This window comes from Myotis myotis, unplaced genomic scaffold, assembly GCF_014108235.1.
Source record: "Myotis myotis isolate mMyoMyo1 unplaced genomic scaffold, mMyoMyo1.p scaffold_m19_p_5, whole genome shotgun sequence".
In the NCBI taxonomy this organism is placed as follows: Eukaryota; Metazoa; Chordata; class Mammalia; order Chiroptera; family Vespertilionidae; genus Myotis; species Myotis myotis.
Window position 1 is genome coordinate 65166810 of NW_023416357.1, and position 27680 is coordinate 65194489.

The 27680-nt window shown below is 37.3% G+C and overlaps 1 protein-coding gene across 1 annotated transcript in view; it reads right to left on the reverse strand.

The window, feature by feature from the left end:
- The window catches only part of TMEM232 (transmembrane protein 232), a 153744-nt gene that overhangs the window by 95349 nt on the left and 30715 nt on the right, over positions 1–27680 (reverse strand). Inside the window, exons 7-10 of the mRNA XM_036308333.1 lie at positions 20965–21119; positions 12437–12560; positions 10880–11129; positions 4571–4749 (exon numbers count right to left, since the gene is read on the reverse strand). Coding sequence (XP_036164226.1) covers positions 4571–4749; positions 10880–11129; positions 12437–12560; positions 20965–21119 — 708 coding nt within the window. The remainder of the gene's footprint in view (positions 1–4570; positions 4750–10879; positions 11130–12436; positions 12561–20964; positions 21120–27680) is intronic.

Here is a 27680-nt window from a genome sequence, read left to right on the forward strand (position 1 = left end):
GAAATCTGAATGACAAGAGACAGCCATGTGAAAATCAGGACATTCCAGTCAGAGGTCATGGCTAGGACAAAGGTCTTAAGTTGAGTATAAGCATGGTGGGTTCAAAGAACAGAAAAAAAAGCCAGTGTGGCTAGGGAGTGGAGAATGAGAGGAGACAAGGCTGAAGGTATTAGTAGGAGCTGAGTAAACCAAGATCAGGAATTTTTATTCCATTCCAAGTTCAATGCTAGAGCATTAGAGGGTTGTAAGCCAGGTAGTGCTATAATTTGATTTCTATTTTACAGAATCAATCTTGCTGCTCTTCAGTGAATAGATATAATAAGCAAGAATGGAAGTAAGAAAATGAATTAGGAAGCTTCGCAGCTGTCCAGAGGATGAAAAGACTCAGCTGGGATATGATGATAGTGAAGATGGAGGGATGGAGATGAAATTGGAGCTGGGATTTTTAGAGCTTGTTCGTGGGTTGACTATGAGCTATGAGAGAGGATAATCAAGAATTGCTTCTTAGGAATTTGGCTAAGGAATTATCACCCCATTTTATACATGAAAAGACAGAGAGAGACTATCTATGAGAGAGATGCACACCTTACCAATGGTTATAAAATGAACTTATAATGTATTTATTTATTTATTCATTCAACCAATCTTTGTGAGATACAAAAGAATTCACAGTTGTAGAGGAGAAAGAGTGTATAAATAATCACACACACATGTACAGACACACACAGAATATTTTACTTCCTTATTAAAGTGCTTAAAAGAATCTAAAATTTAAACTCAGTCTTTATAACCCAAAGCTCATACTATACCTCATGTTACAGTTGCCTGAATTTACTAGGGTTTGAAATAAGAAACCCAGGAGTCAAGACTGTGTAGACCCTCCTTGCCACCCCACTTAGCCCACCCTGTTCTGTGCTTGGGTTCTTGTCATCAGACGCAAGTAACTCAATTTTTTTCTTTTAATCTTTCTCCTCACATCCTCCATTGGTGATTATTGAAAGCATCTTGGCAAACACTTACTGAATATCTACTAAGTGTCAGGCACTGGGATGGTCACTAGAAAATAAAAAAATGAGTAAGAGCCCAGCCAGTGTTGCTCAGTGGTTGAACGCTGACCTATGAACCAGGAGGTCATGGTTCAATTCCAGTCAAGGGCACATGCCCGGGTTGTGGGCTCAATCCCCGGTAGGGGGTGTACAGGAGGCAGCCAATCAATTACTCTATATCTATAAAGGGAATAATAGAGTTCATAGAATTATGCCCACTTTACAGCTAAGGGAACGAAGGCACATAAAATTTGAGTGATGAATCTGCTGTGCAGTTCTCACAACACACATGGAGTGGGGTGAGGAGAAAGAATGTAACCTTGAATCTGGGAAAGCCTGGGCTTTTCTATTAATTAGCATTCCCTTAGGGCATAAGGTAACTAGGAAAATTAAAAATATAAAAAGAACAACTCTGCCAACTAAATACTGAAGTAATTAGATGGAAGTCAGTATTAACCAGCTTCTGGATTGCAGGGACCCAAAGGCAAGGATTCAGAAAACTCTGCCACTTAGCAATTTTGTAGACTTGTGGCCTAGAGGCAAGGATATGACATAGGAATTAATTCTTCGCCAGCTGACTAGTTAGTTGCTTGATATTTCTCCAACAGGTTTAGACCCATCCCAGCCAAAACTACATAGATGTTGCAGACAATCACTAGTTAAATGCTCAGTCTGCTGAGGAAGCTCATTGTTTCAGGGAACAGAGCCCCCTGCCCTGCACACACACACAATCAGTAAAGGGTGTTTTTCCTACTTTTGACCTTAGCTACCCAAAGCACCAAGCCAAGAACTGATCACCACTCTCAATGTAGCTGACATTAAATTCATTTCTGCAACTGGATAGAGTACTGGAGCTCAAGGGCAGTTCTTCAGGGAGTAGGTGGAGCCCTCCAGCCAGAACAGGCCCATGAATCTTCCTTAGACTCTTCTTCCTGTTCCACAACCTTAAGCAGTCCCTCACCCAGTAATGCTGGCTCTACCTCTGTGCTCCATTCCTTGCCCACCCACCAGTGTTCATTTCCATCTTCAACTTCCTGAGCTGCAACAGTTTTACTTGGATCTAGCTTCTAAAAAATATTTGCTATGTCTGATTAACTGACTTATGAATATCAAATGTAATTATCTATAGATATTTACTAAAATTTTGAAGAAGAAAAGACTACCTTATACCAAATTATTAGCCCTGGAAATATCCATATAAATAGAATCCTAATTGTGGAAATGACAAATTTGAGTTGGTTTATTTACTTACAGAATAATCCATTTGAGATGTGAAGTGGCATATAAAAATAGATTTTAAAAAAGCAGGAAATAATATAAATAATTGAAAATGTCATGAAAACAGAAAAACAGGCAAAAAGAAAACAGTAAGACTGAGTGAAATGAATACATAGCGTTCTCTATTTCTGTTAGAAACTGGTCAAAACTTTGAATCATTTTTTTAAGTTCCAGCAAATCGCTTATACAAAATCAGTAATAAAGTTTGAAGAGTACATGAAACTGAGGAGGATTTATTTCCTAAATCCTAAAAAGGTGATATTGGGTGATATCGTGGTCATCTCTGTAATAGGTACAATAACTGTCTTTATTTCTATTTCTTTCTGTGCTCCTCAATTTAAAACCAAGGGACAAGCTGAAGCACAGTTGCATAAAGGAAATTCCATGAAATCCAAAACAATGTAGTCCAAGTAGATAGCTCTCTGATTATCTTTTTCCATGAAAAAAAAATATTTTAAAATCTAGAGGGGAAAAAACGGATAGTCTTTGTCAGAGTACAGCTAGAGCACTGCTCAGAACTCCTGCTCTGAGTTGCTCTGAGTCCATATATTCCTCTAAATTCTTCCCAACTATACTGGGGCAGGTCCTCTCAAACCCTGCCCACTGTACTAACTGTAGGGAACCTAGTCCAAGTTCCTGCCTAGGGCTGGAACTCCTAGGATGCTGGATCTTAGACAGAGAAGCCATGAGAGGCTGTGGGTATATAAGAATGAGTCTTTATTGCAGAGGCCATATAGTCGTCAGACAAAACAACTCCTTCACAGCAAGTCCTGTACAGGCAGGTGGCCAGATACCTGCTGGTTAACATGTACATCTTTCACACAAAGCGGCATTAGTCTCTGTACCCACAGCTATTATCTGAGCAGCCGCATGCTGCCCCCTAGACTCACCACCTCACATCATAGTGGCACCTAAGCTCTCTGCCTCAGCAGCTTCTCTAGCCTTTTTGGCTCAGCAGCTTCTCCTGTCTCTCATGCCCAGCATACTGGCTGCTCTCTGTAGCCTCACATAGTAACTACCTCTGAGCTTCTCTCCTAGCTCCAGCTCTCCAGCTTCATCTGAGCTCTCTTCTCCTCCCTTTGGCTGGTCAATGACAGGTATTATACTCCTTAGACAAAGAAGGCCACATGCCAATAGTAGCATCATTCATTTTGGCTACAGAAGAGATCGCTGTACACCTGCACATAGTCCTTGGATCTGTGTATGGTATCTTAGCCTTGAACATTCTGATTATGAGTCCCAGGCTTAGAGTGGCCTTGACCATCTGGTGCACTCTAAACAGAGTCCCCACAGTCTTTCATATTCCAAATCAGACTTACAGTTAAAAATCAGAGTTGAATATTTTGTTTTCTGCTAAAAATCTAGAATGTAGCTACTCTGTATAGCCAACAACCCATCCATAGGCTTTGATGATCAATAGGCAGAGTGGATTCCTTATTTGTTCTGCTCATTCAACATTAATTCATACCCATAATAATTATTAGAAAACAGAGCATTAAGAGCATTAGATTAATTGCATCTGTGAAAGCTAGAAAGAACCAGAAATATTTAGTGACATTGGGGAGAAAAGCGTGTGTAAAGATAACAAACAAATTACTCTGGCTCAAAATAAGACACAGAGAAGAAAAATATTGTTTGGCATAGTTTTGAAATATAGGCTACCATATGAATAAAGCATCACTAGAAAATAATATTTGTATTTTATGAAAAATAAATATCTCATTTCATAATGATTTTCTTCGATGTCATTCAAATAGAACTAGAAAAAAAACAAGAACTTGTACAATACATTTTTAACTTTAAAGAAAATTAACTTATTGTTAGTGAGTCCAGATTTGCAATTTATATTGTCTAATGCTGGAAAGAAAAAATACATACATATAAATAAGAAAACTAAATAATTTATTATCCAAATGGAGACTCTTTTGAGAGTGAATTAATTCACTACTAATAAGGAAGCTGGAAAATAAGGCACAGACCCTGGTTAACCTTCGCAATTGGAATGCATGGTAAATGTTTCTCAAAGGCACAAGCCCTAAGAAGCACAATTACTCTTCCTAAAAATCAACTCCTCTCTTCAAACTATTTAATCAGAAGATTGCCTACCCTCTTATCTTTAACTAAAAATAGTTCAGCATTAAAATTTAAAAATCATGTTCTCAACTGTGTCACTGATGCTCACTGAATGTGGACATCCCTTTCTCCTTAGGTAGAAATACCCATTTACCCCCCAGTGTTTATCTTACCTCAGCTATATTTAGTGCATTATGGATCCGCTCATCTTTTTCATGATTCTTTGTTTTCTGTAATGTTTGCCATATAACGTTTCTAAGTCCATCCTGTTCCTCATCTCCTCGAAGTTCCCATGACATTTTCACCAGGTTGTACACTAAGTCGTAGTATCCAATCCATATGACTTCATCACCTGTTTAAAAAGAAATATTCTGCCCTAGCCAGTTTGGCTCAGTGGATAGAGCATTGACCTACAGACTGAAGGTTCCCGGGTTCAATTCTGATCGTGGGCGCATACCTCAGTTGCAGGCTTCTCTCTGGCCCAGGCCCTGGTAGGGGCTCATGCAGGAGGCAACCAATCGATGTGTTTCTCTCACATCAATATTTCTCTCTGTCTTTCCTCCCTCTTCTACTCTCTAAAAATCAATGGAAAAATATCCTTGGGTGAAGATTAAAAAAAAAAGAAATATTCTTTGAGAAGATAATCATTTTATTCATAATACTAATATAGAAAAAGAATGAACTGATTTTATGAGCTTTGCAGTCTTCACTGCTTTTACTTCTTCAATTTTAAAAGATCACATATTCTTTTAAAATTGCTAACCATATGAAGAAAATGAACTGTACCTAATACCAAACCTCATAAATTTCAGAGTTAAACAGGTAAATTGGAAACTAGGTACTAAAAAAATCTTTGGAATTCAAGTAAAGAGGAATTTGTTCAAGGCAATATGAATACTTAGACCACCATGGTGAATTTTTATAATAAATCAGAAAATAGGAGAAAATTCATTGGCTGTTATAAGAATGACCAAAATCTATGAAACATAGCATTTGAACCAAGAAGAAAACTTTGAAAACAATGTCAGAAGCAAACGAAAATTTCTGATCTAATTATAGGCTGTACGATTTTTTTCTCCTAATAACAGATACATAAGTCTACTGAAATAATGGAAAGAAAGTAATGAATCCAGGAGAGAAAATAAAGTCTAAGACATTTCTAAAACTTATATACCAATTAGCAATTTATATAAACTATGCAGTTCTACTTTTAAAATATGCATTCTCTTACAGAAAAAAAGTAAGTTTCACTTTACTCTTTACTTTGATGATATATTGCTATGCAATACTATTCAGGAAAAGAGAATTCTAATTTAGGTAGTAAAGGGATAAATAAATTTGGAGAATGAAATAATAGAGTCTTAAAGGGAATATGAACTTAATTAGCCATGATAATAGTGAGTACAACTGAAGCGGGTAAGAAAGCAAGAGGAAGAAAAGGTTCAGAAATGGAGATGAAGGAGTTTTTAAGCCAAATAAATTCTGTGTTGTACTTTCACCCCAAATTCTGGTGATAGTCCATGTGATATTGGAGCTCATCAATGCCCTTCTTGAAAAGTCACAATCTGAAAAGTCACAATCCTCAACTTTTCCTAATTCAATCTAGAATTTTATAATCCAGGCTAATAATCATCACCACTATTATTATAACTAGAATACCTGGGCATACCTACTAGATGCCCTTATTCTAGTCCTCATTACAATCCTGCTATGTAGACCATATTATACTTAGAATAATAGAAGAGAACATGTGAGCTTCAAGTTGGTTCGAAAGTTTCTAGCATCATGCAGCTGATGCATGATGGAGCCAGGTGAAGGCTGGTCTAATTGTGTCCCATTGAAGCACAGCCTCTCCAGTTCAAATAAATAATTTTCTTTCCAATCCCCACCTTCTACTCCACTCATAGGAAAGAAAGAGAATAGAAGGTAGAAGGAAGAAGTGGAAGAGAAAGTACTAGTATGTACACATTTTGGAAATGAAAGAAAACATATGTCCAGCCTCCAAACTTAAGACACTTTCTACTCTTTCTGTTGTCTCTTATACTATAGGAGAGAAAGTATAAGCTGCAAATATGAGGCTATAATTAAGTGGCCAAATCTCTTTTATTTTTTAATTTAATTTATTAAGGTGACACTGGTTAATAAAATTATATAGGTTTCAAATATAAAATGCTATATAATTCATCAACTGTATACTGTATGTGTGTGAAATTAAACTTAAAAAAACAGACTTATAGATACAGTAAACAGGTTGACAGTTGTCAGAGGGGAGGGAGATTGGAGGGCTGGGTGAAAAAGGTGAAGGGATTAAGCAAAAACAACAACAACAACAACAATAAACTCATAGACAGACAACAATATGGTGATTATCAGAGGGAAAGGGGTTTGGGGGAGGTAAAAGAGGATAAAGGGAGAATAAATGGTGATGGAAGGAGACTTGACTTTGGGTGGTGGTCAATATTTTTAAAATATAATTTTCACTCATAAAAACTTTATTAGTTAAAACTAGTACACTGCTATATTTTTTTTTAAAATATATTTTATTGATTTTTTACAGAGAGGAAGGGAGAGAGTTAGAAACATCGATGAGAGAGAAACATCGATCAGCTGCCTCCTGCACATCTCCCACTTGGGATGTGCCCGCAACCCAGGTGCATGCCCTTTACCGGAATCGAACCTGGGACCCTGAGTCCGCAGGCCGACGCTCTATCCACTGAGCCAAACCGGTTTCAGCTACACTGCTATATTTGAAATTATTTAGAGAGAATGATGTCAGAAAATAGGTGGAATAGAAAGTTCCCCATCCTCATCCTCTCACAGAAATATAATTTGGCAGTCACCCATGAACAAATATGCCTTTTGGGGAAACCTTGGGATCCAGGTAGGAGGTTGGGAAACCCCAATGGAAACCAAGGCTGAGAAGGGCCACTTTGATAAGGCATGTCTGGACCCAGGTATCAGGCCTGATGCCAGTGATGTAGTCCAGCTGTGGACCTGGAAGTACCCCCTGACTCCTGTGAACTCAGCTCCAACTTTGCTTGTCCAGTCCTGCCACTAACCCTATCCACGAAAGGACCCAGGATCACCCATGCCTGTTGGTGCTCTTGGTATGTGGACACTGAAGCAGCTCTGTGACCTGGCCCAGCCTCGCTCTTCCATAATCCAGAGGCAGCTCTGTCCACCCAAGAACCCACCCATAAAGAACCTACCCTTGGACCTGGCAGGAGGCGGCTCAGGAACCTAGTGGGACCCAAATCCATTTGCACTCCTGGTAACAGGCATGAGAGCTGCAGACCCAGAAGCGGTCCCATAACCAGACACCAGCCCAGTTCAACCACAGTCCTGGAGGTGGTCCCATGTTCTCAGGGACCCAGCAAAGACCAAGCTCATAATGCACACTGACTCCCAGCAGAGAGGTTGATATAAGCAGCGAGAAGGTAGAGGAATATAAAGAGGATCTCAAATTGAGCTGAAGTGGAGAGTTCACATTAGAAATGGGTAAGGTAAAACAACTAAAAATAAATGGAATCAAATTAAATGGTAGATGTTTGAGCAAAAGAGTAATGTTATATTTGTTCAAAGAAATGTTATATCTATTCAAGCAATAAACAGAGTTTTATGGGCTATTCCAGCTCTTTACTGTGATGAGCAGCAGAAGATGGGAGATTAAAGGAGAAACTTAAGACATTGTGGAGAAGATCTGAGAAGACTTCTTAGGGAAAAGGAAGGAATGAAGTGTAAAGAAAAAATACATTTTTAAGCTCAGAAAATTGAAATAATAATGAAATCACTTGCATAAATGGAATTATGTAGAAGAGCCTAACTGGGAAGAAAGAAGACAAATATTATTTGGAAACTGTGACATGGTAGAGTGTGAGGGAAATCTAATTTTTAGTGTCATGTAGCTTGTCATAAAATTATAGCTAATTTTCAAGTAAAATAGCAAAATGAAAGTATGGATTTTTAACTAGAAAAAATAAGACTTGAACTAAATATGAATAAAGAAATAATGAGTATTTAATAACTGAGGAATTATGAGACTCTGAAATAAAAAAGTAGTTTTTGAACAATACGATAAGTAAAAATGCTGTGGATTTTAATCAATTTATAAATTTATAGACTCCCAAATTCTTTACATTAAAACGAATGATTAATAAAAATATATCCAAACCACTTTCCTTAATATACTTTAAATTATTTTTTATGGAGGAACAATATTTTATAAGCCTACAATATTTGAATCATTGAACTGAATATGGTTTGCTTTTAGACTCCACAAGACCAGGGATGAGCCCATAAAATATATTCTGAGAACTGTTCTCAAAACTCAAAAAAAAATTAAAATGCCATTGATTTTAAAAGTGAGCAGTTCACCTGTTGATAATAATATTTGAATAATATTTGGTGAAAGAATCTATTGCATCCAATTGACTGACAGTTAACGAAGAAAAAAAAAAACCTAAAAACAGATGGGATGTGCTACAGCTGTCATAAAAGGTACAGTGCATTCTAACATGCACAGCTAGACATTTGCCTAGAAGCATGCCTGCTATGAAACTCCTCAACCAGGGACCAAGCTGTAGCATAAGGCACTCTTCTGTTCTGCTTTGAGTGACCCTGTGGCAGCTATCAAAGATGTCACTTTAAATATACTGAGAGAAAATGTGTCTCTTTGCAGCTAAGCAGACAGAAACAAAGCTCAACCAAAATAAAATTCTTAATAAATCTTGAAAATTTATTAAGAAACGGTGATGTTTGAAAACCAATATTATGATTCTTTTTGTTGTAGCTATATTTTGGTGTTTGAACTCCTTGGAAGTCTTTAATTTCCAGTCTAGATGTTTACATTTCACATATACAGTGATTATAAAATATGAATATTTATATTTATATAAATGAATATAAATAAATACATACAGCCTTTATAATTTTGACAAATCTAATTTGACACCACAAATTCAAATGTATTACTGAAAGGTAACTTGAATGTAAGATGTTGTTTAAAACATTGTCTTTATGAAATGTCATGATGTAAAGTGGAAGGAACTAGATCAATGCCAAGAAACCAATGAACAAGAACCAGTCAGCAAGCCAGACATTTAACAAGTATTTAATAAGTCAATGCTATGTGGCAACCACTGTCCTATATTCAAAAAAAAAAAAAAAAAAAGTTTCCCAGCCATTGTGGTTCTAGTGATTGAACACATGTGAAAGATTTTCAACTTGCCTGTCCCATTCGATTCCTGGTCAGGGCACGTGTCCAGGTTGCTGGCTTGATCCCCAGTAGGGATGTGCAGGAGGCAGCCAATCGATATCTCTCATCATTGATGTTTCTATCTCTCTCTCCCCCTCCCTTCCTCTCTGAAATCAATAAAAAAATATATATTTTTAAAAAAGAAAAAGACAATGTTATTGCTTTCAGGACACAATATCTAGTTAAGAAAGTAAACAGAACAATATCAGTTCATAATGAGTTTTTAAAAAAATAATAGAAGATGGTAATGTGACCAACAATGACTAGGAGAAGAAAACTACTATGGACATAGAGAGAAAGACCACCATGAGAAGATGATATTCAAGCTAAGATCTGATGAAAACTAGTTAACCATCCAAGGAAATGGGGAAAACTGTACCTAGCATAGGGGATAGATGATGCAAGGTCTTTGGGCCTAGAATATTATGATAGTGTAGAGAAGCAAAAATCTTGTAATTATATTTTAAATTTAGTAATTTGTTTAATTACATAATAAATCCACTATGACTAATTGATCATCTACTATATGCAAAATACTATACTATATGCTGGGTTAAATATAAATATAATTCAGGCATGATTCTCCAGTCTTAATTATCTCATAATTTAATGGAAGTGAGAGTCATATACATAACAGGCCATAATAACGCCTACTACAACCATATTCATAAAGAAAAGTTTTAGTCAACCTAAAAGGGACACTTTTGAATGTATATTGTCCCTATAATACCATTTTAAAAATAAAAGTTTTTTATTTTTATAGCCCCCATAAACAACAGTAGCAAAACAACCTTTAGTCTTGAGACACCAAACTGGTATATTTTGATAGAGTATGAGATCACATATGTGAAGAATGTACTAAATTATGTGATATATTGAAGAGAAATTTTCTGGGTGGGAAAAGAACAAGAGAAACAGTTGATGCTTAGAGAAAATAGATGAGAAGTCCTTATGTGAAAAAGAAAAAAACAAACTTATGCACATTTCATAAGTTTGCCCAGATCAACTTTTGTTTTCAAGGAATATAATTTGAATCATAAATCAACTGACTCTATATTTCAGTTGTTTTTAAATTACTGATCAAAAATTTCCATTTTATAAAATATTCCTAAATTTATAGAAAGCCCTACTGAACTTAAAATTATTTCCAACTTTAAAATGCTAACATTTTGTGAAAGGAAGACATTTTTTAAATATTTCTTATCAAATCCAAAAATAATTTACTTACAATTATCTGACATTTTTGAAGAGAAATAGTCCAAAAGGCCTAAAAAACTTGTTTCCCTCAGTTCTGGCTGTTCTTCTGATTTGTCCAATGGTAAAATATATTTTTTTGAACTTTTACAGTCACAGAAACCAATAAAAGCAGTTTTTCTCAAATTAGAAATGGCTGCATACAAACAAATTTCCGTAAGAATTGTTATATAGATGGAGACAATAATCCAGGCCCAGGAAAAATCAACAGAGCCATTTTCTTTCTAAAATAAGGAAATAGCTATTAGATAATCCAAACATATTCTGTTATAACAAGAACAATATACTGTATTTATAAGAAATACCTTCAAATTTTATAGAGTTTTTAAAAGAATATAATCTAATATTTCTAAATGTACTTATTAAGAGCAGATTTTATATGGATAGAATGCATAAAATCTAATTCAAAGAATATAAAATACAAGCAGCTAACTAGTATATGCAGAACAACTTTTCAACTTCATTAGTAATCAATGGAATATAAATTAATCCAATGAGATACTATTGTCCATATCATATTTTAAAAGAATATTTTTATGTAAAGCTCAATTCTAAATTTTAGTCCTGAATAGACAAGATTCTCTGGAGTGTGTGCTTATCAAATCTTAAGATAATTTAAGATACATTAATCTGACCTTGCTCAGAAAGGAAATTAAGTGAGTCATATCAGAAAAAAAAAAAAAAAAAACCATGGCACTTTTACACATTTTTCATAGGAAAGGAAGAAACATATTTTCTGGAAAGAAATTTGGACATCTACCCTAAGAATGTAAAAGTGTAATTTATTAAGCTATTCTAAAGAAATAGTCATAAATGAAAATAAAGATTTTACATATGAGAATCTGTTTAACATCATTTGTAATTAACTGTGATTAATTATAAACAAACTCAATGCTTAACCATAATGATTAAATGATCACATCCTCACTAAAATGTAAATTTTAATAAAAATGTTTTAGAGTCCCAACTGGTTTTGCTCAGTGGATAGAGGATGGGCCTGCGGACCAAAGGGTCCCAGGTTTGGTTCATGTCAAGTGCACATACCTTGGTTGCAGGCTCCTCCCTGGTCAGGGCTCACAGGAGGCAACCAATCAGTGTGTTCCTCTCACATTGATGTTTCTCTCTGTCTTTCCCTCTCTCTTCCACTCTCCCTAAAAATCAATGGAAAACATCCTAAGGTGAGGATTAACTACAACAAAAAATGTTTTAAATATTTTTAAAGGGGAAACTAAATCATATATAACCATATGATTTCAAGTTTAATAAAATTTAAAGTCCCTCTCATGTATGTGTGTGTGTATGTGTCAAGACATATCTATTTCTATAGCTCTATTTCTATCTACATCTATATCTATCAATCCATACTGGGATATATGGTAAATAAGAATTTAGTTCTATATGTAATTAAAATTACTATTTCAAAATTATGCTCATTATAAGCCATAATATGGTATACAATTTAAACAGTACCAAATTTTTTTTGTTTCTATTTGTCTTTTTTGCACACCAAAATTAATAAATATACTGTTACCTGATTCTGAACAGACATAATAGTTAAAAGAAAATCTCTCATTATGTCCATTAAAGTTTTCAAGCAGGCCATGTTTAATTTGGCAGCCTCCCCAAGGACCAACAAAGCCAGTGCAGAATCCATCCTAAAAATGTTATTAACAAAACACAGACTTTAATGTACAATAAAGTTTTTAATGAAAAAAAAGTATTTGGCCAGAAGAGAGGAAAAGAGGAATACTTGGATTGCAAGATACATTACTTTCAATAAAGACTAGTATTGCTTCACAAATATAATATTCATCTACCAATAAATTATAATTACAAAAAAAACAAATATTGGTTCATACTGTTTATGATAAAAATCTTCAGGAAAGAGTCACATTTTAGCCAACCTAGAAATGAATAGTACTTAAGAACTTAGGAATTGAAAATACTGTTAAATAGCTGACAATGAGTAGAAAAACTAGATACATTATAATAAATCAACATAATTTTATAAATATGATCCAAAAATAAATTTAATACATAAATCATAAATACATAAATCATTCTATAAGGAGGAGATAGACATTTTAAATAATGATTTAACCATAATTTTATCAGAAATTCAGGTTTAGCCTGGCTGGCATGGCTCAGTGGTTGAGCATCGACCTATGAACCAGGAAGTCACAGTTTGATCCCCAGTCAGTGCATATGCTGGGGTTGGGGGTTCAATCCCCAGGAGGCAGCCAATCAATGATTCTCTCTCATAATTGATGTTGCTATTTCACTCTCCCTTTCTTTCCCCTCTGAAGTCAATAAGAAGTATATTTTTTAAAAAAGAAAGAGAAACTCAAATTTAGATTAAGAGGCCAGAAAGGGGAGGACTGATATAAATAAACTAGAGGCCTAGTACACAAAATGTGTGCACTTGGAGGCAGGGGTCCCTCAGCCTGGGCTGCGTCCTCTTGAGGGGAGTATGCCTAAGCCCCTAAGCCATCAATCGGATACCCTTAGCACTGCTGCAGAAGTGGGCGAGGCTCCCACCACCGCTGCTGTGCTAGCCAGCTTCTGGCTGAGCAGCGCTCCCCCTATGGGAACGCACTGACACTAAAGGACAGCTCCTGCGTTAAGCGTCTACCCCTGGTGGTCGGTGTGCATCATTGCGACTGGTTGTTCCGCTGTTTGGTCTATTTGCATATTAGGGTTTTATTATATAGGACTAGTGGCCCAGTGCACGAAATTCATGCACAGGGGAGAGGGGGTTCCCTCAGTCCAGCCTACACCCTCTCCAATCGGACAACCCTCTCGCAATCTGGGACCGCTGGCTCCTAACCACTCACCTGCCTGCCTGCCTGATCGCCCCTAACTGCCTCTACCTGCCTCATCACCCCTAACTGCCCTCCCCTGCCAGCCTGATCTCACCTCCAACTGCCCTCCCCTGCCGGCCTGATCTCACCTCCAACTGCCCTCCCCTGCTGGCCTGATTGCCCCTAACTGCCTCTACATTGGCCCCCACCACCATGACTTTGTCCGGAAGGAAGTTGGACGTCTGGAAGATGGCCAGTTGACCCAGTCTAATTAGCATATTACCCTTTTAGTAGTATAGATAGATTATATAGGATAGGATTGCTTAAATGGGGGGGAAAGCCTTTTTCAGCAGGAGGAGATGCTCTTGGCAGACAAAAATACATAACCACTATATCTGGACTGATAGCCATATGCACTATACTGCCAAACTGGTCATTAAAAAATTGAACCGCTTTCTTACACCTTACACCAAACAGCTGTTGCCCTTAAAACCCCTCCTCAGCCCACACCTTAGGTTCTGACTTCCTAGCTCACCCAGATTAGGTTCTGATTGGTCAGTTTCTATGCCAGTCAGCGTCAAAAGCTCTGCCTGCTAGGCAGTCATTGGCACTTCACCCAGATTTTGTTCTGATTGGTCAGCTTCTATGCCAGTCAGCATCTCCAGGCCTATCTCTGGGCCTGATCAAAGAGGCAGAGCTGATCAGCAGCGGCGGAGGCCCAGAGAGAAACAGAGGTGTGGATGCTGGCAAAGCCCAGAGAGAAAGAGAGAGGCAACTGCTGATCAACAGCTGCCATGGAGGCTGCGGATCAGACCCTGCCTCTGTCTCTGCAGGCCTTTCTCTGGGTCTGATCCACAGCCCCCTCAGCAGTCAGTGCTGGGTTGCTGTGCCATGGCAACCCAGCACTGACTTCAGGTGTTCAGTGGAACCTTAGGTCATTGTGGATGTTATGGACCCTGGCTCTTTACATCTATAGATTAGTCTCAATCTTCATTGAACATGGAGAAGAGGGCAGTCAGCATTTCATTCTTGACTGTGAACATTTAGGAAAACTAGTTTAAAGACTGTATTTATTTTGCCAGTGCTTGATTTTTGATACCCAGAAGAGATGGACTATATGAAAAGCCAGGCTTTAGCATGTCTGCTAAAAGGATTCTTTGTCCTGCTTACAGAATTTCATTTTTGAAGCTCCAGAGAAGAAATGTGGAGAATATAGGTGATGACTTCTGCCTCGTCAGAGAAGGCATAGGCAGGCCACTGATTGTTTTCTCCCATTCAGCTCTACCAGGCACTTCTCTGACTGTGTTGGTAGTAATTAATTACAGCGGCAGGAACTCTTGTTCTTTTGTTAAAATTGTGTCAAGTTGTGAGACCCTAATTTGGGCTGCAACCCCTGTGCCAGGAAAAATAGTTCTTATTAAATAATTTAAGTAGGAGAATGGTATAATCACATTTATGTTGCAGCCCTGGCAGCAGAGTCTGACAGATTATGGAGAAGAAAAATTAAGGCAAAGAAATCAATTAATAAGCTACAAGAGTCATGAGACAATAATGGCCCAAACCAAGATTGTGACAGTGGCAGTTGAGAGTAGGGGACAGTTCTGAAATGTAGTGGGTAAGCTGTCTAATTTGGTTAACTTGAGCAGAAGACATGTGTCAGGTACTGAGATGGAAATTCTTTAGGCAGGACTCTATCTGGAAAAAAAATAATTCAGATATGAACTAGCAGGAAATGAAATATTATGGGATGATGAGTGTATCAAAAGTATTTTCATATTACTTATCTTACTAAAATACCCCCAAAGCCCTTTGGGGTGACTATTATTTCTATTTAACTGCTAAACAAACTGTTCAGAGGGGTTATGTGGCTTTCAAAATTAGGCAGCAAAAAACAGGACTAAAACTCAGGTCTTCTGATCTAAGGTTGAATTTTTTCACTGTACTATAATGCAGCAAAGCATAATTGATATATTTACCCTAGATAGAGACTAAATGTTTATATTTAGCTCAGAGGATCAAAGGATCAATAAGAAATCCAGGAAATAAATTAGAAAAGTGGACCTACATTGGCATCTCACCTCATGAATAATGAGAAACATTATTAATGAAAACTTTGTTTGAATGCTGTTAGACTGTCACATAAACATAATAATCACTGAGGATCATAAAGACAATGTGGATATCAGTTATCTAGCCAGAAGTAAAAGACTTCTTGCCCATGCAAAGCAGTTGATTCTTTGATTGATTCATGTCGATGCAAACACAAATACTGTACATCTGAAAAACACTCACTATGTCAATATAATTTTAAATTGTCAAGCTTATTTTGGAATACATGCATGGGGCGCATTAAATCGGCTATTTTGCTTTTGGAGATATAATTTTATTTTATACTGCTCTACTGAAATGCCATGCTGCACTTCTCAGCAATCTTCATTGGTTAATAATTCAATTATAAACACAATTCATTATTTTCATGTTGGATTAGAAAGCCCTTTGTACTGGCTTGAGCTATCTCACCAGAGCAAATAGGGCAGTTTATAAAAGGCCAAACCACAAGGTGGAGCATTGAGAGGATGAAGTATTATATAAAGTGTAACCATATTAAATGGAAATCTGCTTTACAGCAAGCTGCTTATCTGCAGGTCAGGGCTGCTAAACTTCCAAGGTAAAGGTTGGTGTATGGCAGCTGGGAGGGGCTCATGGATTCTCCTTTTCTCTACTTCTTCACACTGGTTTATAATTTATTGTCTTCGGTGCACTTCCTTTCCTTGTTCCCACCCCCACCCCCACCCCCCAACCCCCAGAGAGCAGAGGTTGCTCTAATTCTGAGTCCTCCTTTGAGCCATTTCATGGATTCAGTCTTAGCTGAAACCACATGCTTCCATTTCTTTCCGTTTGAGTTGTGTGATCTTTATAAAAGGGGTTAAGAGAAGTCTGGCAGGCACATGCATGATGGGATACCCACTGAGGGCAGAAATGGGCAGAGGAGAACCACTCACCTGTATGGACACCAGCAATTTTTGTCAATATTAATAACATTTCTTCTAATCGATCAGTTGAATGGTCTCCCTCTGCATTTTAAATCTTTGAACATTTATTCAGTATTTTACATGTAAAATAAAATTGCTCCTGTTAATACTCACTTAGCCTTGAACTTCAGGTACTAAACCAAAGATATCTTCTGCAACATATCACAATTCTAAGGCTATCTGGTCCAGAAAATCCTGACAAAGTCTTAATTTACTATCAAGGTCTGATGCCCCAACATTTCTATTTCATTCTAAGCATACTCAGTTCATTTTCTTCATTATCACATGTTTCCAATCTTAGGAGTATGTGAGACCATGTAAAGGCATTTCTGATTTGATTTTGATAATTATATCACAGTTTGTTTTGTTTTATCTAGAATAATTACTTTTTTAAAATTGTTTTATTGCTTAAAGTATTACAAAGAGTATTATATATGTCTCCTTTTTTTTTTTCTCCCCTTAACCTTCCCCTGGCCTCCCTTACCCCTCAGTGTCTTGTGTCCATTGGTTATGCTTATACGTGTGCATACAAGTCCTTCGGTTGATCTCTTTACTTTTTAAAAGCAGTTTAGGCTATTACATAAATAACATAAATACTTTGTAAGAATAAAAGTTATTTTTTAATATTTTAATGTTAGTATAACTAACAGAATATTTGACTAATGGAAAAGTTAGTCAAACTGTTCATTTAAAAAAGACATTAATCTCCTAATGTCAGTGGGTTATTTTTGTTTCAAGAGTCATCTGTTTTTTAAGAAAAGATCAAATCATTTTCTTAAAAAAACAGTAAATATACGAAATAGGATCAAAACTGTCAGTGCTTTTTAAAACAAGTATCTTGTCCTTTCTATTATAAACAGTCACTCTGTTTTGCCATCTTTCAATTTACCCTTCTGTTTATTTAGCATTGTCCAAATATTTCCATGCCCTCCCTCAATTGATTTCCACAACGCCCTCCCAGAAAAAAGAAATCAGGTGCCGGGGTCCAACCCCAGCAGGTCCAGGGGTCCCCAAAGGTGTGGACAGAGTCGGCGAAGAAGGAAGGACACGGAGACAGTGTTCAGTTGATCAGCAGCCTAGCCAGGATCTCCAGCCAGGATTTCCAGCCAAGTTCTGGTCTGGATCTCCAGAGAGGTTCTGCTTCGGATCTCCAGCCAGGTTCTGTGTCCATGTTCTCTTGCTAGGTTCTCCAGGTTCTCCAGCCAGGTTCTGTAGCCATGTTCCCTTGCTAGGTTCTCCAGCCAGGTTCTGTCTAGGTTCTCCAGCCAGGTTCAGTCACCAGGTTCTAGTCAGGTTCTCTTGCCAATTTCTGTAGTCAGGTTCAGTCCAGGATCTTTTGCCATGTTCTCTCGCTAGGTTCTGTCTCTAGATTCTGTGTAGGTTCTGTGTCTAGGTTCTGAGTATAGGTTCTGTCTTCTAAGTTCTGTGTTCTAAGTTCTGTCTTCTAAGTTCTATGTGTAGGTTCTGTCTTCTAAGTTCTGTGTGTAGGTTCTGTGTTCTAAGTTCTGTCTCTAGGATCTTCATCTAAGTTCTGTCTCTTGCTGTCTTGTTATATCTGTATTTATACCAGTTGATTCAATCCTATCAATCTCTATTACAAAGGTTAGGGCGTTTCTTATCTCCATTCCAGGGAGTAAAGATTAAGTAGCTTAAGCATGATTGTTCGTAGTTAAAGTGATTAATTACCCGCCTGGCACTTAGTTGAGAGGTTTTATTCCCTCCCTAACTTCAGGGGAAAATCCCTACCTGGGGAAACAACCTTTCTCGGAGAGGTGACCTTTGTTAAAACACAGCGCCAAGAAGGTGAGCAAACATATTAAGAACAGTATGCCATATATGCCAGGTCCCTTGAAACAGCAAGGATGGACTGGCTCCCGGCAATCAGGTTTCAGCAACAAGGTGCCCCAGAGCAGTTCTCTCCTTAATAATGCAGCCAGAATGACAGTGGGATGATGGACTAAGAAGAGTGCCACACTGGGACCCTTAAAATCTGGCTCCAGCCACTAGTAAGCCTAATAAACCTAGTCTCAGTTTCTTCATTTGTAAAGTAAAAAGTTTTGTATTAAATTCAACACACCCAAATCTATAAAATACTAAGTTTAAAAAAAAGAACTGCCTTAAAGACAAATCATTAACAAAGTAAATTAGATCAATGTTGATGCAATATAATAAAACTGAAAATTGGTTAAAGGAACAATTCCTTGACTTAACAATTCCTTAATCAGATATTCTTAATCAGCCACTTTTAGTATTTCAGCACTTATTTGAACCTGTTTACATGGTAATGATTAGAATACTTTGAAAATAAATTTGGCAAAGTCATACAATATTTACTTTTTTATGTTAAAATATAACTTGTTTTTAAATCCAAGCTAGAGTCTTCCAAGAGCTAAAGTAGCGCTAGTTGTTTGTCCTTTGAAAATAAATTGTGTTTGATTCCCCTACAATTTGTTTTCTATAATAAGATTGGTCTGAAAGAATCAACATAATTTGCACCAATAAAACTCTCTAACTTTTCTTACATTTAGCAGCTCTATATTAACACATATTTATTAAAATTATATTCTATATCATTGATATAACATATTGAACCATGTCCAGCATGATCAGTGGTGAACCTGAGGGTGGGGGGGGGGGGGGAGGCGTGGTGAAGGATTAAAGAAGACAGACAAGATAAGACAGTTAGGGCCAGGTGGGACACTGTTCTTAGATGGAGAGACAGTGCCTCCAAGCCGAGTTTTTATTTTATAGTCAGATCCCAGGAGGCAAAGCAAGGGAGTGGTCAAGATGTTTACAATGTTCTCTCAAGTTTCAAATCTACTTAATTACATGCACCTGAGAATTCTATCAGCCTACATCACTCAGCCACCTGGGACCACAGGTTCGGACCATAAGGTCAATCTTACCACCATAGCCTTTGGCTATAATTGTGCTGGGAGGGCTTTGCCCTCAAAGCTGGGACCTGTACGTGGCTTTGCCATGAGAGGACCATGCCCTCTCATTAGTCTGAGGCTTGAACCTGTCCAAACGCTGTAGCCGCTCGCCACACATATATTCTATTTGCATTTTGATTTTCCTATTTAAAGATGGTAGCCTCACTAGGAAGGGAGATACTAGATAAAAGAAGGTGAAGGGATTAGCCAAAGAATATATATGCATGACACACAGACACAGACAACAGTGTGGTGATGGCCAGAGGGAAGGGGGGGCAGGGGCTGGGTTGAGGTGGGCAAAAAGGGAGAGTGTATGAGGACATCTGTAATAGTGTCAACAATAAAGTTAAAAATAAATGAAATATAAAAGAATCATGATTTTTGTTAACTGCAATACTGAGTAGGTTGTTCTCATCACACTATGAGTTGGAATAAGTTCTTTATGAACTCTCTTCTAAACTAGGCTATTTCTAGGAAATTAGACAAACTCTAAGCCATCCTCCAGAAATCTTTACTTGATCTAGATTCCCCAAAACTTCCAAATGAAACTGAGAAAACAGCTTTGGTTCATAAAGGAGGCTCTTAATTCTTATAATTTACATATACAGAGACCATTGGTACAGAGTGGGCTGCCAGAGGCTTAAAAACTGGAAGTCATTTAAAGAAAAAAAATATGACAATTGAATTTGAAACTTGCTATGGAATAACAGATTATTATTACTGTTAGCATTGGAAAAGGAATTCTGATCATCCTCAAATAACTGAAAGGGGTATCTCTGATCAGTTTCCTCAGAAATACTCCATTTTTTCTCTCCTCCATTGAACCCATGCCCTGTTTTGTAGTAACTGAAGACTTCTTTTCCTTCTTAAATTCACATTTGTACAGGAGGAAACTAACACTTATCAGTCAAGATTCACTTCTGTTGTACAAGTAAGGCATAACAAAACAATCTTTTTCCCCCAAAATAATAAACTGTACTTCATTGTTGTTTAACAAGCTGGAGAATAAAAAATGTTTTAAATATGGGAATTATTAATAATAGATTTCATTAAATAAAGACAAATTGTAATACATGCATGGTTATCTAGCCCCCCTCCAAAAAAATAGGAACAATTTATTAATGAACTAAACTAATGCAAAATATATAAATTGCCCTTGTCTTTGGAACTCAGATTATAAATTTTTTTCATAGTCAACTAAGGTGTGATTAACATTTAAGTACAAAGGTTATTTAACATTTAAACACAAAGGTTTCTCCATGAGTTATTTTGGATTTATATACTCCCTCTTACCAGCATTTGTTTTGAAGCTGTGTTTTATGAAAGGTGAGATGTTCAAGCACGTTATTCAAATGAGGACTGTTTTTCTGAACACAAGTCCAGGCAGCAACACAATGCCAGAGCAGATTGTTAACTTCATAGCTTTTCTGATTGTCTTGCAAATGTTCCTGAAATTAAAATACAAAAATATACGGGGAAAGAATTATTTGACTTGAATAAACATAAAATAAATTTTAAATATGTGAGTGAGAAGGCATATTTTATTATACCTCATACTTCACCACATGGAGCAATTTTTCAAGTTAACCTGAATGTAATGTCTTAATATTGTTCATATGGGACCCTGGTATTCAAAGACATCAAGTCTATAGTATAACAAAATTAATTAAGGAAAAAACTATTAGACACAATCATGCTTCTTAGACTCTATATGACTTATCTGTCCATGACACCCAAGGAGGAGGGGACCAGGGAAAGTCTGAACAATGATCAACCAACAAACTAGGTTTTAAAATGTGGATTTCTACTTTATGGACCAAAATACATGCCTAGCTGGACACAGTCAATGTCTGCAAAGTGTTTTAAAAGCCTACAAATTCAGAATACAAATAGGCTGGTTTTAGTTTGTTTTTTTCTTAGAGTGCTAACAGTTTTATAGATTGAATTGGTCTATTAAAGTAATTTGTTTAAGGAAACCTGACTTTATTGTTAGATAATGATAACATAGCATTCTCATTGAATTTCTGTCAACAGTAAAGATTCAAATACACAACTGCCGGAGTCCAACCCCAGCAGGTCCAGGGGTCCCCAAAGGTGTGGATGGAGTCGGCGAAGAAGGAAGGACACGGAGACGGAGTTCAGTTGATCAGCAGCCTAGCCAGGATCTCCAGCCAGGATCTCCAGCCAAGTTCTGGTCTGGATCTCCAGCGAAGTTCTGCTTAGGATCTCCTGCCAGGGTCTGTGTCCATGTTCTCTTGCTAGGCTCTCCAGCCAGGTTCTGTAGCCATGTTCCCTTGCTAGATTCTCCAGCCAGGTTCTGTCCAGGTTCTCCAGCCAGGTTCAGTTACCAGGTTCTAGTCAGGTTCTCTTGCCAATTTCTGTAGTCAGGTTCAGTGCAGGATCTTTTGCCATGTTCTCTCCAGCGAAGTTCTTCTGTCTGTGTAGGTTCCTTCTTCTGAGTTCTGTCTTCTTCGTTCTGTGTTCTGAGTTCTGACTTTTGCTGTCTTGTTGCATCTGTATTTATACCAGTTGATTCAATCCTATCAATCTCTATTACAAAGGTTAGGGCGTTTCTTATCTTCATTCCAGGGAGTAAAGATTATGTAGCTTAAGCACGATTGTTCGTAGTTAAAGTGATTAATTACCCGCCTGGCACTTAGTTAAGAGGTTTTATTCCCTCCCTAACTTCAGGGGAAAATCCCTACCTGGGGAAACAACCTTTCTCAGAGACCTTGGTTAAAACACATAGTGCCAAGAAGGTGAGCAAACATATTAAGAACAGTATGCCATATATGCCAGGTCCCTTGAAACAGCAAGCATGGACCGGCTCCCGGCACACAACCTATGATATGTACTCAGATTGCTAACTTAGCTGATATTTTACTCTCTTATGCTCAAAAGAAATCCTTACAGAGACTCCACTTGTTTCCAAAGGAATTTCGAATTCTCACTTGTCATATAAAAGTCAGGACTACAGTATAATTTAAAGAAAATTTTCTTAAGATAGAAGGCCAGAAGTTCATACATAAATGCTAAGCTAAGACATGTCAAGTTGTAGTAGGCTGCTTAAGTCCCGCAAATGTGTAGTGATCAGCTTCATGTCAGTAACTCAGACAATGGAGAAAAAGGCACGAGAGAGATAAAATCTTTGCACTCTGCTACTTACACTTGGGAACAATCATTCAGAGAAGCAAATGGAAACAAGTCATTGTTTACAATGTAAAAACATTGCACAGAAACGCTTTATTTTAAAACAATGTAAGACATCAGACTGAGACATACTGACTAGTAAATGCATTATTTTTTATCCAAGTAACTCAATTTCCTGCTTTGCAGTTTAGCCCACCCAAAAAATGGAACCCATAAAAATGAAGTTCTTTTCCCAAATTGTTCTAGATGTCTCAGCCATGGTGCCTGATGGTCTCATGTAGCAAACTTATTCAGGATCAATATGTAAGTAGATATATTTTGAAACTTGTAGTGGGCTTGACTAATTAATTTAAAACACTTTTCCCCCCATAATGTACACTGCATGGCTACGCAAACTATTCAGTTAGGTCAAAAGATCTTGTTAACAAACCTATGCACCATCACCAGAGAAAAATTCCCCAAAGCCTTTGGGAAAGCAAAGATTAGGATTTTGGACAATGAACAAGATTTAAGTTTTATATGATACCATTTTTACTCATCATTGAAAAAGAAGGAAAGCAGCCTCTGATGTCTGGAACTGACTTGACATCAATATAATTACAAGCTGCTCTGACGCTCACAACCAGGTCATTTTGTTTCCTGTTGGATATAAACTTACAGAATATCAACCTCAGACAGCAGTACTCTGAGAACATGATACATGAACAAACAAAGCTACGTGATGAAGTTTTGCTAAGCACAGGCAAAAGTTACTGTGCCACCCGCAAAACAGAACTGTCCCTACTTTCTGGCAGCATCAAATCTTTATAGCTCCCCCCAATCACCCAAACAAAGTCCAAATCCTGTAATAGATTCATTCTAACACCCTCTTACTAAAATAGCCTGTGGGTCCTTGTTGGGCATGTGTTCTCTCTCTGCAACAAATAATAAACCCACTTTGCTTAAAATGCATGTGCAGTCCTGCTGGGCTTTGGGTGAAGGGCATTGGCATTATCAAGAGCAAATGATGAATTTGCTACACCTGTGAATTTTCCAGGTAAGTGAGGCTGATTTATCCTTGTGCATTTTATACATTTTAAGCATATGCATGGAAATCTTGCTCAAGTTTCTTCCCTGTGTGTTTTCTTAAACACACACACACACACACACACACACACACACACACACACACACACATATTTGCCAAACTTGAATAAATGGGTATAATAATGATGACTATGTGATTTAATGCAATCATCATGTACATCATCAACATAACAAACCAAAGCTATTAGGTGGCGTAGAGTTCTTTGCCTTTACACTATATATCCAAATCAGTCTTACTCAGGTGTGGTTAGCAGATAAGTGCCATCTGCAAACTGTTATACAGACATAAAGAATACACATTGAGAAACTTTTATAACAAGTTGAGAGAGTTAATTTTATATATTTTGCCTAACAGAAAAAAATTATGCTTGCATTTTTATGTTTTTATTTTTGGTAATTCATTATTATTGTAGTTTACAAAACTACCAGTCTACGACAGTTTGGAAATGAACAAAAAACATTAAGAGGGATCTTTGACCCTAGTTTGAAAAGCCCTGAGCACTGCATTAAATGACTTCCAGAGAACTTTTTGCCCCTTCCCTCTCCCTCCTCCTTCCCTCCCTCCCTTCCTTTCTCCTTTTATTTTATTTTTTTTTACTTTATGACCACTTCCTATAGTTCTTTCATCTCCCCTCTCAATGTCCTGTCCAGTTTTGGGCTACGTTGCTTAGCAAACTGGCCCCTGTGCAGAGAGGGTGAGAGAGACCTAAGAATGAGGCAGACCACTTCAGATTGGAGGTGGCAGGTTTAATAAGCAGGGCAACTTACCAAGCTTGTCTTGAAGGGCCACCAGAAGAGTAGATCACATCCACCACCAGAATCTAAAGTTCACATAGAGGTCTTAACTGGGATCAGTCCTGTATACCACCCAGATGGTCTGAACAACACATTGCTTTGTCAAAGTCACATCCTTGAAAAGGGCTCCCATTGTGGGAGCAGTGAGGAGAATATACATTCTAAGGACAGAGGAGGGTTGAGGAGCTCTGATTGCCCAGGGTCGACTGGAGGTCAAGTCCTCTAGATTACCTCCTCCAACAGTGGCTATCAGTGTCAGTTTGTACAATGCCTACTTTAGAACGCCCACCTAAAAAAGTATTGTGAATTTTTTGTTGGCTAAGAATTCAAAGGGCCATATCAACTTGAATTCTATGCAAATTTGAATGCACAAGCTCTGAGGGTCTGGCCAAGTTCTCTTTTATAACAGAAACTGAGGCCCAGTGCACGAATTCATGCACGGGTGGGGTTCCTTGGCCTGGCCGGCAATCTGGGCCCACTGGGGCCAGCTGGCCAGGGGGAGGGACCATGAGAGGTTGGCCGGCCACAGGCAGGAGTTTGGCTGTGGGAGTGCACTGACCACCAGGGGGCAGCTCCTGTGTTGAGCTGAGCTTGAAAGCCTGGGCTCTATTCTGGCTGCTCAGAGACAGCTTTTTTAGTTCCATTCTTGTTTTCAGCCATTTTTGGGATGGTTGACATTGCCCTGAAAGAACCTCTCAATACAAATGTGTTGCTTGGATAGCAGGACATGAATCATAGGATAATGCTCCTAATTTAAAGAACCTATGTCTCAATTCCTAGTAACCATTTCCAATTACAGTACAGTACAAAATGTCCCAAATTTAGAGAATACCTTTGGCATACCAGGCACTTAAAGCAGTCAGGATAAGATTGCTAATCACATTTTAATGTAAACTCTGCCTGTTTCCTTGCTTTCAGAAAACTATTTGTACTTTAGGACAGCTGCAACTATCCTGTAAAGAGTCTATATAGCATTTTAATTGAGATTGAATCCACCTTCTTCAAAGAGCTATGTTATTATCATGTGACAACTAGCAAATCCAGCTTTGTTAGTGAGCAAAGGACAGAGCGAGAACTCAATCCAGTGGTCTGGCTCTGCAATCCACAGAAATAATTAAAGTGTATTATTTGTCAAAGTTGGTGGAAACCCTGTGTCTGTATCAGCTTAAAAGGATATTGAAAGGAGAAATGGGTTCCAGCAGCAGGGAAAAGAAATGTCTTATTCTTAAATAGAACCAACACCCATTTTGTGAGTATCCTAATGTGTATATCACACAGAATTCTTTTTTCCCCCATCAATTTTATAGCAACACTTTGGAAACAAATTAAATAATTACGTTTATACTCCAATGCTTATAAATATATTAAAAATATTTTACAGTGGCCAAAATATGCTCTTATGGACCTTTTAGCATTATTAAAGGATAAGGGCTATAGAAATAAATCAACAAATCCTCTACTAAAGCATAATAACAATAAATACGGGAGAGAGAATGAATACAAGTATATCTTTTATATTCCCCTATTTAATGAATAAATACTCAATAGAACTGCGTTAGGTTAATAATGGAGAAATGACCTGAAACTGGGGCACAATATTAAACGATGCAATCAAGCACTGAATCAGTTAGCTCAACCAGCAGTGTTAGCAGCACTGTGGCTACACTACCTTTTATATTCTTTATATTATAAGGTAATGGGAGGAGAAAAGGGAGAGCAAGAAATCTGATAGGCTAAAATCTGTTTTAATCTCTTCACAGAATTACACCTATAGAGCTGACATAGAGCTTAGAAAAGGTTGGAATTGTGCCCTTAGTTCCAAAAAAATGGAAAAAGGAACAGAAATTTAGGGACTGGTCCCATTCTAAAGAGATACATTCTTTTCTTGTGTTGACATTTTGCCCCTTCCAGTTCAGTCCAAGCTGTACAGCAGTCAACTTCCATTTTCTGGTGCACCAAGAGTGACAAGAACTGGCTGATTATCAGAAAAGCAGAATCTACAGTGAAGGTTGCCTACCTCATGACCAGAACACTCATGTCCTAAAGATCTCACAGTATCCTATGTGTTTAAAAGAAAAACACTCAGATCACTACATTAAGTTAAGGACAATTAACTACATAGTTAAGCACATTTAGTCAGTATAATCATGTCCTTAGATGAAAATTATTATATTTCAATAATCATTATTTACACTTGCATGACAATAATTTACAAGACACATGCTTTTTGCAATTTTCACAACAACCCTATAGATTAGTTAGGACAACTATGATGAGGAGGAGGAGGAGGATGACAACGACAGTGATAGTGATGTCTTTTTGTTTTGAAAAGTCAGTAATAAAAATCAATTTTACTTCATAAGTAACATGTCTCAAAAGTGATGGTTATAATAAGCAACTCAGAAGGCTAAGAATGTTGCATACATCATTTTTAAGTAGAGTTGGTATATAATATTATATTAGTCATATTAGTTTCAGGTGTACAATACAGGAATTGGATATTTTTATAGTACTTGACAATGTGAGGTGACACCTTTTTTAAAGATATGCAAATGAGATTTGGAGAGCTGAATGGGCCTCCTCTGGATCACACAGCCAGTTGGTGAGCAGGTTTCTCCTCTTCATAATCAATGCTCTTTCTGTTGCTCAATATCATAGGTTATGTATTTATTGTTAAAACATTTTTAAACTTAAAAACAAAATCCTTTTTATGCATGCAGCAATTTGTGTTCATTAGCAATTACTAGTAAAACAAAAAAGTTCAGACTGCTCAGTATGTGTCGCTCTTTATATAAATGATTCACCAAGTAATGAGCAAGAGAGAAAACACTAAAGCCTAGAAAGATTTAAAACAGGTGTGCTTAAATGTTTTTCCTTATACACTTAAATTTTAGGTAGTTTTAGAAAGGGCTCAATGGAAAGATGGGAAAACTGTGAGGTAACTTCTAGATAAAACTATTTAAAAAGCTAATCTTCCT